The 14,125-nt window shown below is 46.5% G+C and overlaps 1 protein-coding gene across 1 annotated transcript in view; it reads right to left on the reverse strand.

Moving 5' to 3' along the window:
* Positions 1-14,125, reverse strand: part of SDK1 (sidekick cell adhesion molecule 1) — a 384,821-nt gene that overhangs the window by 108,403 nt on the left and 262,293 nt on the right. The window contains exons 18-19 of the mRNA XM_039878899.1: positions 4,286-4,401; positions 2,387-2,579 (exon numbers count right to left, since the gene is read on the reverse strand). Coding sequence (XP_039734833.1) covers positions 2,387-2,579; positions 4,286-4,401 — 309 coding nt within the window. The remainder of the gene's footprint in view (positions 1-2,386; positions 2,580-4,285; positions 4,402-14,125) is intronic.

The raw sequence follows: 14,125 nt of genomic DNA on the forward strand, positions 1-14,125 counted from the left end.
CAGTCTGCTTACTGGCATCACCACCTACCCAGTGCCACAGCCAAAGCATGCCAAGTCCCCCAGGAGAACCCTGCGCCCCCTCCTGGATCTCAGCTGCCCCCAGTGTCCGCGATAGCTCTCTAGCGCCCCCCAGTGCCGTCTCCCCGCCTGGACGTGAGCGCTCGAATGTCTTGCCTCCCGCCCAGATCCTTCACCTTCATCCCTGTCCACCGTCACAAACCCCAGACGTGGCTTCTAAACCGCAGGCGTACTCAGACGACACCCGAATGGGAATCCTGTGGTCTCGGGCCCTGACCGTCTATCCAGCGGCCTTAACCGAGCGGCTGAGGCCCCCCCGGGGCCAGCCCGCGGCGCGTCCTTCCAGGCTGCTTCCCCTCGTTACGACACCGCGGCCGTGCTAAGCCCCTCCTACTTCCTCACACGCTCTTCTGCTCTCTTTGCTTTATGGGTCCTGCTTCTTCTACCCGGACGTCCTCATCCATTTTCTGCGTGAAAAGCTCATCATCAGGGTTGAATTCCATTTCATCTCCACAGGACTTACCTCCTCCCCCAGGCGTTTTCGGTCACCCTTCCCCGGGCTACCAACAGCCGCTTCTGGGGACATGCTTCCTCAGTGGCACTGGCCTCGGTCACGCCCCCGCACGTCTGACGAGGTCGGGGCTTTAAAGGCAGAGGCCGTACTTGCTTATCTCTGCGACCCCATCAGCACCCAGCTGGCTACCGCCCACATGACAGGGACTGCATAAGCATCTGAACGTAAGTACAGACACACGTCTGGACGTGGGATGGACGGATAAGTGAATCAACCAACCAATCAACTGTAATTATGACAGGCACAACAGGCACAGGACTTGATGAAATAGCCATAATTGTTTTTTCTCCTAAGGAAAAGGCTAAACTTGATGAACTTTCTCCTTTAATTCTAAACGCTGATGAGCGGTATATAAAGTTTGTGATTGAAAAGCAGATTCCACAGCAGAATACACATTATTGTTTTAAGCACTCATGAAACATTTGCCAAGACTGATCATATGCTTGGCCACAGAACAAAGCTCAACCCATTTAAAAGAATCGAAATTATACCAGCTGTGTTCTCTGACCAATAATGCAGTCGAACTAGAAGTCAGCAGCAGAAAGACAATAGGAAGATCTACAATACATGGAACTTTAATGGCGCACTTCTAAATGACCCGTGGGTCAAAAAGGAAGTCTGAACGAAAGTAGAAATACATAAAATTGAATGAAAACGAAAGACACCATATCAAAATATGTGTGATGGGGCTAAAGCTGTGTGGAGAGGAACATTTATAGCCCTGAAATGCTTACACTAGCGATGAAGCCAGGCCTCAGGTCAATAACCTAAGTGCTATTTCAAGAAATTAAAGAAAGAAAAGAAAAATAAACCCACAGCAAGCAGGAGAAAGTAAATATTAAGAGCAGAAATCAATGGAATTAAAAATGGGAAAACAATCGAGAAAAAATCGACGAGACATAATGCTGGTTCTTCAAAAAAAAAAAAATCAATAAAGTTGATAAGTCTCTAGGAAAAATGACAAAATAAACAAACGAGCACCCCAGAAGAGACGGATCACCAATCAGGATTCAAACAGGGAACACAACCCGTACCCCGCAGCCATGAAGACCATAAGGAAGTGTTACAGACAACTATACACCCCAACACCCCAACAACTTAGAGCAGGGGTCCCCAACCCGGCCGCGGACTGTTCTTTTTTTTCTTCGAAAAGTACTTTTACAAAATACTTATTATATTATCATTCCACAATGTCCTCAGTTAACCCCCTTTGGAACATTTGAATGATTTTCGTTTTTTTCAGTTACTAATATTGCTGTCAACCTCCCTATGGATAAATCTTGTGCCCATCTGCCTCGTTTTCTCAGAGTGATGTCATTAGATGATATTTTCTAGAAGCGTCAGTTGGCTGAGGGCAGAGCAGCTGATTTGGACTGAGCAATTGGAGGTGGACGGTCAGGGGGCCAGGCTCAGGTGAAAGCCTAAGGGGGGGAGGTCAGGACGCGCTGGCTGTGAGGAGTCGGGGGGGGCCTCAGGGAAGGGGGTTGGAAGTTGAAACCTGGGCAAGAGAAGTCCAGCGAGACCGAGGGCCGACACACGCTGGGGCTGGGCTGGCGCTCCACGACTCTGGGAGCCAGGCTCCCTCCCCGTTCCGTGGTCCCCCTCTGCCCAATGCTACCAGCTCTCGTCAGTGACCTGGCCCCCAAGTCGAGTGGACCACAAACATTCTGAGACGACGGAGTGTCCTAAGGGCCTGTCTGCGCCCTCGCCCAGTGCTGGACAGGGCGGCGGCCTAGATCTCTTTGACGACCGACGTATGGCTGTTGATAAGCTACACGGCCCAGGGTTACTCACTGTCTTCGTGCGTCTGTATGAGCTGAGGCGTGCTCGGGGGGCCGTCCCCCGGAGTGGTGAAACACAGCACTGACGTGAAGTAAGCCGTGAACTTCTTCAGGTTGGTTATGTACCCGTGGTGGACCCCATGGAAATCTGGAGCGATGGTGACGATGGTGACAGCCTCAGGGACATCGGCCGGCCACGCTAGAAGCTGAATGGAGCAGGGGAAAAGAGGCCATTTTTCGTGCATGTCTTCACTCTCAAGTCTGCATCAGAATTTTACTTTGCAACTGAAGAAAAATTTATTTTCTGTCTTCGAAGAAAGCAAAGTCATAATTAAGAAACTCCACAAATCCTACATTTATAACCTTACCAAGAAACACTGAGTTTAAAAGATACCTCATGGATTATTGAATACGAATATGCACATTTATGTATATTTTATACACGTGCATGTAAGTAAAATATCCCGTCTAACTCATGCTGTGACAGCCATTCCTCAACCTTCGCCTGCCCTTCACTTATGATACAGAACGTATTTATTTTTTAACAGTAAAGAAAAAAGACATCATCTGCTATTTGACTGCATCGGTACAATGAAACATAAATAGAGATATTTTTTCTAGATAGGCACCTACTCTGACTCAAAAAAGAAGTCCCTCACTCGGTGGGAACGATTGCAATTGTTTATCATTTACATCACACTAGTTTTCTGAAAAGGATTTTAGGAGATTGATTACAATTTATTTTTTATATTTTTTAGGCGAGGCGACCCTTGGTTGACCTCACAGATTGCAAGGACCTTGTCATCTTACAATCCCTTATTTTTATTTTACGACTCTGTAGTAATATATACATATTCCAGGAGAAGTTGTTCTAATGTTTTGGTGACATCGCAGGTGAGTGTGACGTGGAAGCCGTCTGGCACAGGGCATCTCCAGGGTTAATTAAGGCTGAGAGCTGACATGCTGAGGGGCACAAAACACATTCATATGGATCAAACCGACAACCACGCCATCGAATGGACGCTCCAGTCTTGCCAATAAGACTTGACAGGAGTTGAGAAGGCGAAATTGCCTTGGTTGATCAATATGACTTTCTTTCAAAAAGGTTTCTGACTGTAGATACCTCTGGGGGGAAAGGAAAAGGCAGGGCAATTTTTAGCTACGTTTGCCTTTCTAGCAAACAAAACAAGTGCTTTTGTAAATTGAATCCGAATGGAAAAATAAATGGACTGTGTGTCTGAGGAAACCCTGCTCTATGAATCTGAAGTCAGCGGGCCGTCGGGCAAACTGCGCGGGCCCCTTCTCCAAGGAGCTGGGCTGAGTTTACCTGGCAGCTCTGCTGGAGGTAGAGGGCTCCAGGTCCAACCAGGAGCAGCTGATCTAAAAGGTGAGATAGACTGCGCTTTGGGAAACTGCACCCCAACATGTACGAAGGACAAACGGAAGGTGACGGTGGGGATGTGTCTGTGTGTCTCTACTCCAGCCCAGGGGGGTGCCTGGCGTCAGCCGGGTCTCGGGTCTACCAGCAGGACCCCTGATGGCGGCGGGCAGGGGGGGATGATGTGCCTTAGTTGTTGGGAGGGTCACTCCACTGCACCCCCGCTGGCTTCCTAGAGGGGCTCCATTCCAGGAAGGAGTGGTTTGTGCAAATGCCGATTACGATCACCCGAGACAGGTGTCCCACGGGTGAGTTTACAATGAACGGCCTTTCCCATGAGAAATTGCTGTTACGTGTGAACCATCCTCTTGAAAACTAATGATGTGAGTTTCTCGGCCAGTGTAGCTGGTGATTAGCCCTTGCTGACCTCAGGAGACCCCGCGTGGTCAACATGCTCTGCGACTTGATGCAGCGAGGGCCGGGCGGCCTCCTCACTGCCCACGGGACCGTGACACGGGACCGTGACGGACGTACCTTGTACCCCTGGTTGATGCCGTTGATAAACTGCTGGGGCGGGGGGTTCCACAGGAACCGGATGGCCGTCGAGTTCACAGCTTCCGCCTGCACGTTCTGCGGGGGCGCGGTGGGCACTGTCGCAGCATCGTCCAGACAGCAAAGCGAGCAGCGGGCGGCACCGGAGGGGGAGGGGGAGAGGGAGAGGGAGAGAGACTCTGAGCTGCGTTCAGGTTCACAGGCAATCACGGTGCTGACAACGCCGATGTGTGAGGAATGCTTTTGGAAGCCAATAGTGGCGTTTTGAAGAAAAAGAATGGGCTATTTCTCATTTTCTGTTGCGGAATTCTTTAAGGCATAGGCAGAAAAGTGGATGGGATCACCTCACCAAAGGGTGAGCCTTCCCCACGGTCCCAAGACGCAGAGCAAACAAAAGCCTCTGACTGCTTTTTTGATTGCCCAGTATTTGGGGTCAGACACAGTTTCATTTAGAAATCCGCCTCCCCCATTACATACTACTGTGTTTCAAGCCCAACTATCCTTTATCTATAAAAAAAAAATCACCCTCCTCCCATATGTATCGTTGCTTATTCATTTAGAGGCTCAATTTCTGTTTGTCTGTCATAAGGGCCACCATTTAAAAAATTTTTCCACTCTTTCTTTCTTTCTTTTGTTGAATAGACATTGAGCCCAATTATATACCTGCCAGGTGGCTTGCCTTCAAGGAAGTTACAATCTAAGGCAGAAACATATAACTGAAACAGGCAAGTCATTCTCTGGAGCAATAAACACACTAGACAGAACGTTCTGTCTGCCTCTGCCCTGGGAAGCCTCAGGCTTCAGGTCGGGCCACCTGGACCGGGTCTGGAGTGAGGGGCACACCTGGGATAATTGTTCCGGGCAAAAACAGTAGTAATTTACTGTAGGTAAGAATAAAATAAAGGGCCACCAGAGAGCAAACGGTGGGAGGGAGAGATGGGTGTCTACTGTGATGAAGTTCTTACACATGCGGTCTATTTCAAGAAAATATACATCACTAAATTGCAATTAGTGATGTATATTTTAAACTCCAGAGCAATCACTAAAGAAATGTGAAAAGAGGTAGAAATAAGGTAAGAGTGGAAAACACGTCAATATGAAAATATTAATTAATTCGAGAAGCAGGTAGCCAAAAACAACAGAAAAGGAGAAAAGCAGAGAGGGAATAAACAGAAAACGATTAGCGAGATGGTGGATTTTAATCCCTTCCTATCAGTAGCTACACTGAAATGTAAACAGTCTATGCATCCCAATAAAAGTTGGACCCAATATACGGTAGCTAAAAAAATCCTGCTTTAAATATGAAGACATAAATAGCTTAAAAGTAAGAGAATGGAACAAATATTTATGGAAAGACCAAATAAAATAAATCTGGAGAGGTTATGTTAACATCAGATACGGCAGATGTTCTAGAAAGGGATAAAACCAGTGACAAAGGACACTAGGTAATGACGAAGCGACCTATTCACTAAGACGTAACAATACTGAATGTGTACGAAACAGACTTCAAAATACAAAGGTGATAAAACCAAAAGGAGAAACAGAAAAACCTACTATTATACGTGGGGACTTCAATACCCCTTTCTCCAAAAAAAAAAAAAAAGAGACAAAGGAAATCGGAAAGGAGAGACAAGACGTGAATTCCACCATCAGGCACCTTGACCTAGGTGATTCTATCCATCAATAGCGAACGTTCTCTTCAGGTGCACAGAAACTTAACTGAGAGTCTGAGCCGAAAACCAAACCTAAGCAGGTTTCAAATGATTGAAATTAGAAAATGTACGTTATATGGCCCCGACAGGTTTAAACTTGAAATTAAAAACAGAAAGATGGTGGAACTCCCCCCAAATATTTGGAAATTAAGCAATATACCTGAAAATAACTGCGAGTCGATGAGGAAGTCGCATGGAAAATTAGAAAGCATTTTCAGTTTGATAAAAATGAAAACACGACATATCAAAATTTATGGGATACAGAAGTATTAGGGGGAAATTTACAGCATTTAAATGTTTATATTAGAATCTAAGCTTCTACCGTAAGAATCGATAACAGTTAATTAAACCAAAAACATGTAGGTAGACGGAGATAGTAAAGAAAAACAGCAGAAATTAATAAAATGAAAATAGAAAAGTAATAGAGAAAACCAGTGAAAATAAAAGCTGGTTCTTTTAAAAGGTCAATAAACTTCTAGCCAGACTTATCAAGAGTAAATGAGAAGTCACAGATTACCAATATCACCAACGTCACGGGACACCTCTACAAATCCAACTGACGTGAAAAGTAGAGAACATTTTAAACATCTTTATGCTGAAAAAATTCAATAATTTAGATGACATGGAAAAATTCCTTATAAAACATACTTCCAAAATCCACTCAAGAAGGAATAGATAATCTGAGCAGTCCTACAGCTATTAAATATCTGAATACATGATTAAAGCCTTCCAACAAAGAAACCCTAAGCACATCGGCTCACTGGTGAATTCTACCCAGCAGGTGAAGAAGAAATAAAAACCATTCTAAAGCATTGCCGTGACACCAAATCAGAAAAAGACACATAAAGAAAAGAAGCCGACAGAGCCATTTCCCTCACAAACACAGGTGCAAAGATCCTCAATAAAATATTAGAATATCAAATTGGGCAAAATATGAAAATCACACCTTATCCCGATCAAGTGGGGTTTATCATATAAATGCAAGGCTAGTTAAAATAGGAGTTGGAGTAATTTATCATATTAACAGAATAAGGAAAAAATACGATCATCTTAATAGATTTAGAAAAAGCATTGGACAAAATTCAATATCCAATAGTGATTAAAAAAAAAAAAAAACCTCTCAGCAAAGTAGGAAAAAAAGGAACTTTGTAAACTCGATAAAGAGCATCGTTAAAACACTACAACTAACATCTTATTTAAGATGAAAGAGTGAATGCTTTTGCCCTGAGATCAGGAACAAAGCAAAGGTGTCTTCCTGACCATTTTTATTCTGGAAGCGCAAGCCAGTGCAGTAATGCAAGGAAGAGGCATAAAGGGCATAAAGATTAAAAAGGGGAAAAAAGCTCACTTCTCCCTATTCTCAGACAATATGATTGTCTATAAAAAAAATTCTCGAGTCAAAATAAGAACTCTCAGAACTGCAGCTGGTAAGATCACAGGACACAAGATCGAAATACGAAAGCTAATTATATTTCTAAACACGAGCGCCGAACAATTGGAAATTGAAATTAAAAAGTCAATACCACTTAAAATAGCAATTAAAACATAAACTAGATATAAATTCAAAAACCATATGCAAGATTTGTGTGTTATAAACTATAAGACACTGACCAAAGCAACCTAAGGCCCAAGAAAACACAGTCCTATCATAGTAATGGATCGGAAGACGACATAATAAAAATGTCCATTCTCCCCACACTGATCTATAGATGGAATGAAATCCCAATTAACACTGCAGTTAGGACTTTTTAAAAATCCCAATTAACACTGCAGTTAGGACTTTTTAAAAATCCCAATTAACACTGCAGTTAGGACTTTTTAAAAATTGGCAAGTTGACTTTAAAATTTATAGGGAAAAGCAAAGGAATTAGAATAGCCAAAACAATTTTGAAAAAGAAGAACGCGATTGGACAATCTTCACTGTATGATATCAGTAGGAACTATAAACCTACAGTAATTAATAAAGAGTGCTACTGGATAAAGGATGAACACATCGATCGATGACACAGAGCCCAGAAATTGCTCACATACGTATCAACTGGTTTTTGATGAAAGGCAATTCTGTGGAGAAAAGACCATCTTTTCCACAAATGGCACTAGGAAAAACGGACGTCCATGTGCAAAAAAAACAGAAAACGAAAAACAAAACCGGCCCCCACCTCATACCATACGCAAAAACGAACTCCCTTCTCATTACCTGAACTCGCAGGGAGCCCGGAGACAGACGTAGGGGTCATTCTGCCTGCGCCCTCCTCCCGTCAAGCTCCCGCAGCCTCACCCCCAAAGTCACAGGACACAGGTTCCAAACCCTCAGATCCCTTGCTCCCAAACCCTGCCCTGCCCCCGGGCCTTATTAAAAAAACCGCCAAGTCTTCTCAGCCCTCTTCTCTTTGTCCTAATTATTGTCATCAGAAGTGACTCATAAATTTGTGGACGATGGAATTAAAATTTCCCTCAAGTGAGAAAAAGACCTGCAGCCGCTGAATCCCCCTTGACCGCGTGTCCAATAAAGCAGCCGCTATGGCTGGAAGGTCTTGATTGCTGAGGGTTCGTAATCCACTCCTTCTGGGACAAGCCAAGGGCCCGGCTCGAGACCAGCCGCTCTGCCGGGCGTGGTGGCCTCAGCCCCCACATGGGGCCTTAGCAGGAAGTCGTGGCCTCCCACTGCTCCAGATGAGGTCAACAGGAAGATTCTCCCCGCAAGACCGGCATCTCGGGTGTCACCTGCCCATGCCCTTGCTGCGGGCCTTGGAGGGGTCAGCGACAGGAGTCCTGCTCTTGTGGTTTTCACCGCTCAAAAACACTTATTTCACTACGCTTCCCCCAGCACAGACCCCAGGGCGTTCTCGGCCTTAAAGTGACACATCTTCAGCCCATCGATGCTGTCTCGATCCTCACAGCTGGGGGCTCGCTGCTCTGGCCGGTGCACGCCTGGCACTCGCAGGCACCAGACGGGTGGGTCATGCGAAGAGGAAAACGCAGGGCGGTTTCGGATGCAGGAGTTCTGTCCGTTACGGACACGTTTCTGCCGGGATAAGGCGATGGCCGTTTCTCTTCCCCGACGATGGCTCCTTGGAGTGGCGAGGAGTTGGCACCGCAGGGCAGAGTGGCACCTCCGCCAGGTAGCACAGGGGCTGGCGAGCCTGACACCGTCAGTCTTCATGGTGGTGCACCCCTGTGTACAGCTCCTCAAACAAGCCCGACTGCAGAAATCACATCTGAAAACTACACGTACGCACTGCGTATTGGCAAGAGAAAGGAGCCAGTCTGAAAAGGCCACGTATACACCTCAGGACGCCAGCTCTGCGACATTCCGGAAAAGGCGGAAGTGCGGAGACAGCAAAAGAGCAGGGGTTGTCGGGCGGGGGTGGGGACAGGAGGAGCACAGGGGACTCTCAGGGCAGTGGGACTTCTCATTAGGACGTGCTAATGGTGGACGTGGATCATTACACTTTGTGCAAACCAGAGAATGTGCACCACCAAGAGGAAGCCCGAGTGTCAGCTATGGACCCTGGGTGACAGAGAACCCCAGCTGATGGGGGAGGCCGGGCGGGGGTCCATGGGAAATCGCTTGTTGTGAACTAAACGGCATAGGCAAAAAATAAAGTCCACTGAAAAACCAACACTCTGCTTGTGACTTGTCCTGTCAACTTTTTGAACCGTGTCTGTGGCAGACCGCTTGCTTCCCTGACACCCGGCCTCACAAAGCTGCGATGTCTCTCATCAGTGATTTCTGTTGTTGTTTAGTGTGTTGGGTTTTTTTTTTTTTCCCGATGAACTTCGTTTTTCCACCTGGTTGCATAAGAGACACGTGTAATTAGGTTTACGATTATTTTCTGGTATTAGCTGTTCCCCAATAAAATAGAAATGATTCAAAAATTCTTTTCTTGCTTTCCTCCCCTTCCTCTCTTCCTGCCTAGCGATGTAAATTCAGCAAGATCTGAATCTTTAGAATTTCAAAATGAATCGTTCTTTCTAGAAATTAAAAAATGTTTTAAAATAATCAGCTACATAATTAAATGAACTCATTAATGAGGACGAAATAGTTTTCCAGCTTCAAAATATTAACTTTTTGAAATCTTCTGGGTCAGGCTGCAATAATTAATATTTGTCATGAATTTTTCAGAACCTTAATTCTTCAATCAAATAAAAATGACTGTGTCAATATTGCCTACCACGCGCTTCATGTTTTGGATTTTTCAACCCAATTTATCGGAAAGCATTCTTAAGAATGCATGCAACTGACATTTTGAAAAGTTGATTTCTGAAGCCATGAGTCCTGTGGTCAGTCCTCGTTACGTACTTTGTAGTTAAAGACATATTTATTGAAAGTACGCCAGCACTGTTAATACTGTTTTATATCCGCAGAGACGTATGTCCCCAGGGTAACGGATGACTTTGGGTTGGCGGGTGTCAGCGGGTTCACCGGGTCAGATGGCAGGAGAGCTCCCTGCGCAGGGAAGACGAGGACGACCCAGGCTCGACTGTCCCGTCCGCGTCACCTTCTTCGGCCTGAGTTTGGTATCTGATGGAAGACGACTCAGATGAAGTGACGAGGCCAGGCAACGTACGCCAGCACCTGCCCCCAAGCGTCGATCTCACGCAGACAAAGGGTAAACGTGGGAAAACCACCGCACGTACACAGCGCAAAGGACAAGTGCTCACGAGCTTGGTGGCAGCTGCGCTGGGCGGAGCACGAGACGCCCTGACAACGTCAGGTGTGTCGCCGCGGAGAGCCGACTCGCTCCGCGCACCGCAGCCGCTCAGCGTGGCAGGCTGTGTGAGGGCTGTTGGCGCCACGTCTGGGACCCGCCAAGCCGAGGGGACAGGGCAGGGACAGCTTCCAAACAACACTCGCGGAAGTCGCAGGTGACATGTCGATGACCCACAGACAAACTAAGTCAGAGGATTATTCAGTCAAAAAAGCTTCCGCTGTCCTTTGGGCGCGTGACTACGGCTGAGTGTCCCCCTGAGTAGGCAGCAGCAATTTGCCTCCCTCGAAAGAAATGCTTAGGACATTGTTACGATGAGAACAGGACAAAAGCAAACAAAACCTGGAAACAGACTCTGGCCACCAAGGGCTCTGTGTATCAGCCTTCCGGGGGCTCCGTAGTACACCTGCAAGGAAGCGGCGGGCCGTGACTGGGCAGAAGCTTCTGCAAGATGGCAGTCAGCGAGGCTGGTCCTACAGGGAGTGTGAGCAGTGGTGGCCTTTTGAGTTGTCCCGCAGTGAGGCCAGGGGGCTGGGCTTTTCCATGCCCACAGCGGCCAGTCATTAGCCACAGGCTGACCGTGGGAGGGGGGTCTCCTTGGCAGTGGGGGGTTCCCAGGAAGGTCACAGCCAGCGCCAACACTGGGGATGGGTGTGTCACCCCGAGCAACTAATCTGGACAGGGCACCACAACATGCCACACATCAAACAAGCTCCTAAGGCTGAAGAGGACACTTGGGAATGAACAGGTTCTAGAGAACACATTTATAAGTTTTGTATGCCTATGCCAACAGAAAGCTATAAAGAATTCATAGCAAATTCTAGAAGCCCATTGCTTCTAGAAATTCTCTGTAAGTGGTGGCCTGTGGATCTAGACTCTTCACTAAATGACATCATCAGAATGGTGAGTCTAACAAAATCCAAAACACTATAGTCCCACCTGAATTTTGCTTTGTAAAAAAAAAATAAAATACACACACACACACACACACACACCCCCAAACATGTATCACTTTGGACAAGATTTCTTTTGAGGGATTCAGGAAAATGCTTTGCATCACGTGCAGTTGGTGACGTCCGTACCCATCAACCCGCAGTGGAAGCTTTGCTGGGGTGTGAATGGTGCCACATCCAGAACAAAACCAAGTACTAAAAATGTCACCTTCTCCAATCAAAGTCAAGTTTCTCATTAGCAACCTGAGATTTATGATTGGGAAGCTTTACACAAATCAATTTCCCTAGCATTTCCCAAAAATGACCAATGATGCTTTTTAAAACTTAATACTTATTTGTTTTATCTTGCAACACTCATATAATTGCCTTAAAAAACCAAACCTAACACCTACCACCACGACCACCAATACTGTTGAGAACAGCTTGAGATCGTTTTTTGGTCTGGTTTTTGTTTTTGTTTTTGTGCTTAGAGTAAAATTACAGCCAACTTTTGGCTTTAGTTCTGTCATATTTCTCTATATAAGTTTTATATTGATCTCATTGGGAACTGAGATTTTCAGCCAAGTTGAAACTCTGCGTTTGAATTGGCAGTATGATGATTTTATCATTAAGAAGAAGAATTTCTTGCAAAAAGTCCTAGAAATAAGAACAAACACAGAAGCATAAAAATAAACAGGCTTTCTTGGATAATTGAGTGATTCTGAGTCAGAAGTAGGTCAATAGATAAGATGAGCCTGGAAAATTCTGTCATTCCAAAAAGCAAAGAAGCTGTCGATCACCAGGGAGGGCTTGTCAAAAAGACCCACACACCAACTTGAAGAGTCTCCCGTGGTCAAAGTTGGGAAAATATGAAAATCAACAACAGGAACGATAACTGCAGTGGAACGGAATGCAATGGAAAAAACGCATATACTGTCATGATAACCAGCGTTTTGGTGAAGAACGCTTCTCCTGTGACACTTTGGAGAGGCAAAGGCCATATGAGTGGCCCAATACACGATGCCGGGATAGGGTTCTGCCCTACTTTGTGAAAGGGATTCTCCTTGCATTAAACTAAAACCTTTCCTTCCAAAACTCCTGCCCACCGATGCCCGTCTGTCTCCTGGGTAAACTGTTCCTTGCACATAGAGCTGTCAGGTTATTTGAAAATTATAAACTGTCCAGCTAGGCTCTGCTCCTGCAGGCCAAATACACACCCTGTTTCTTGTCTGTTCCCCACACCGCAGGATTACAGAGCGCTGCCTACTCGGCTATCCTCCTCCGAGGAGCCCCCACTTCCCCAGCACCCCTTGTGGCGAGTCTCTGGGGCTGGGCCTCAGTGTAGCTTGGGTGGCCCGCACACTGGGAGGGGTGGGGTCTCAGGGAGTCACCAGGGAGAATGTGTCAGCCAGGTCGAGGGACATTCAACACAGTGGCTGCCGGCTGGGAGGGGGTGGGCCCAACACCAGAACCACACCCTTCGCCAGCACTTCTGTCTGGTAAGCCATCCTTCCAGCCCTCGCCCTGAAGCCAGATGACTCAGTCTCTCCCTGTGTGTCCCTGGCACCGTTAGAGCTGCTGCCCCAATGCTGGAGCTCAGAGCAAGCGAGTCTGTCAGTGAGTAAGTCCGCGTGGGTCTTTTAAGAGGAAGGTCTGCGACTCCTGCAGCCCTCCATGTCACTCAGTCACCATCCCCAGCTGGTTTTCACGGCCAGAAGTTGTGGGGACTTCTCTTCCCAGCACTGGAACCCTGGGCTAGGTAGCCTGGTGTGGGGCCGGACCCCTCACTCCTTAGAGGACCTCTGCAGCCGAGACGTCCTTCCAGATTTTCAGCTGCTACATGTGGTGTGGGACCAGCCCGTTCCGCATCTCCACTCCTCCTACCAGTCTCGAGGTGGCCTCTTCCATGTGACCCCAGTCATAGGACTTCTGTTCAGCTACATTTCAGGCGACTCCCAGTGATGGCTGTTCTGTAGTTTAATTATAATTTTAATGTGGTCACGAGAGGAGGCAGCACAGTGTCCACCTACACCACCATCCTGACCGGGATTCTCCCCGCAAGTCTTTTTATGGTAATTGTTGGCAAGTCATGTCTCCCCATCCTGTTGTCACGTGATCACTTGTATGTATCCAAATGTAGTATTTTGGCTGATCCCTTTTACGTTTCAACTTGATTTCAACCATCAATCTAACGAAGCAGTTTATTTTTTATTTCTGACTCTGGGATGGAGTGTATGAATTACCCCTCTCAGCTGTGACACCTGCATGTTTGAAAGGCATGCCATCTCCATTCCTTTTAAGTCACTGACAGAAATGTGACAAAGAAAGGCCCAGGAGAATGAGTTTTGCAGCTGAAGTCATCCTGCAAGTGGTGGTCAATCAAGTAAGTCACACTCTAGGCATAGCTGAGCCCCAGGAATCCATCTCATTATTTTGTCGCCAATCCGTATTTCTCCATCTTAGCCA

The sequence above is a fragment of the Pteropus medius genome, unplaced genomic scaffold, assembly GCF_902729225.1.
Source record: "Pteropus medius unplaced genomic scaffold, Ma_sr-lr_union100, whole genome shotgun sequence".
NCBI lineage: Eukaryota > Metazoa > Chordata > Mammalia > Chiroptera > Pteropodidae > Pteropus > Pteropus medius.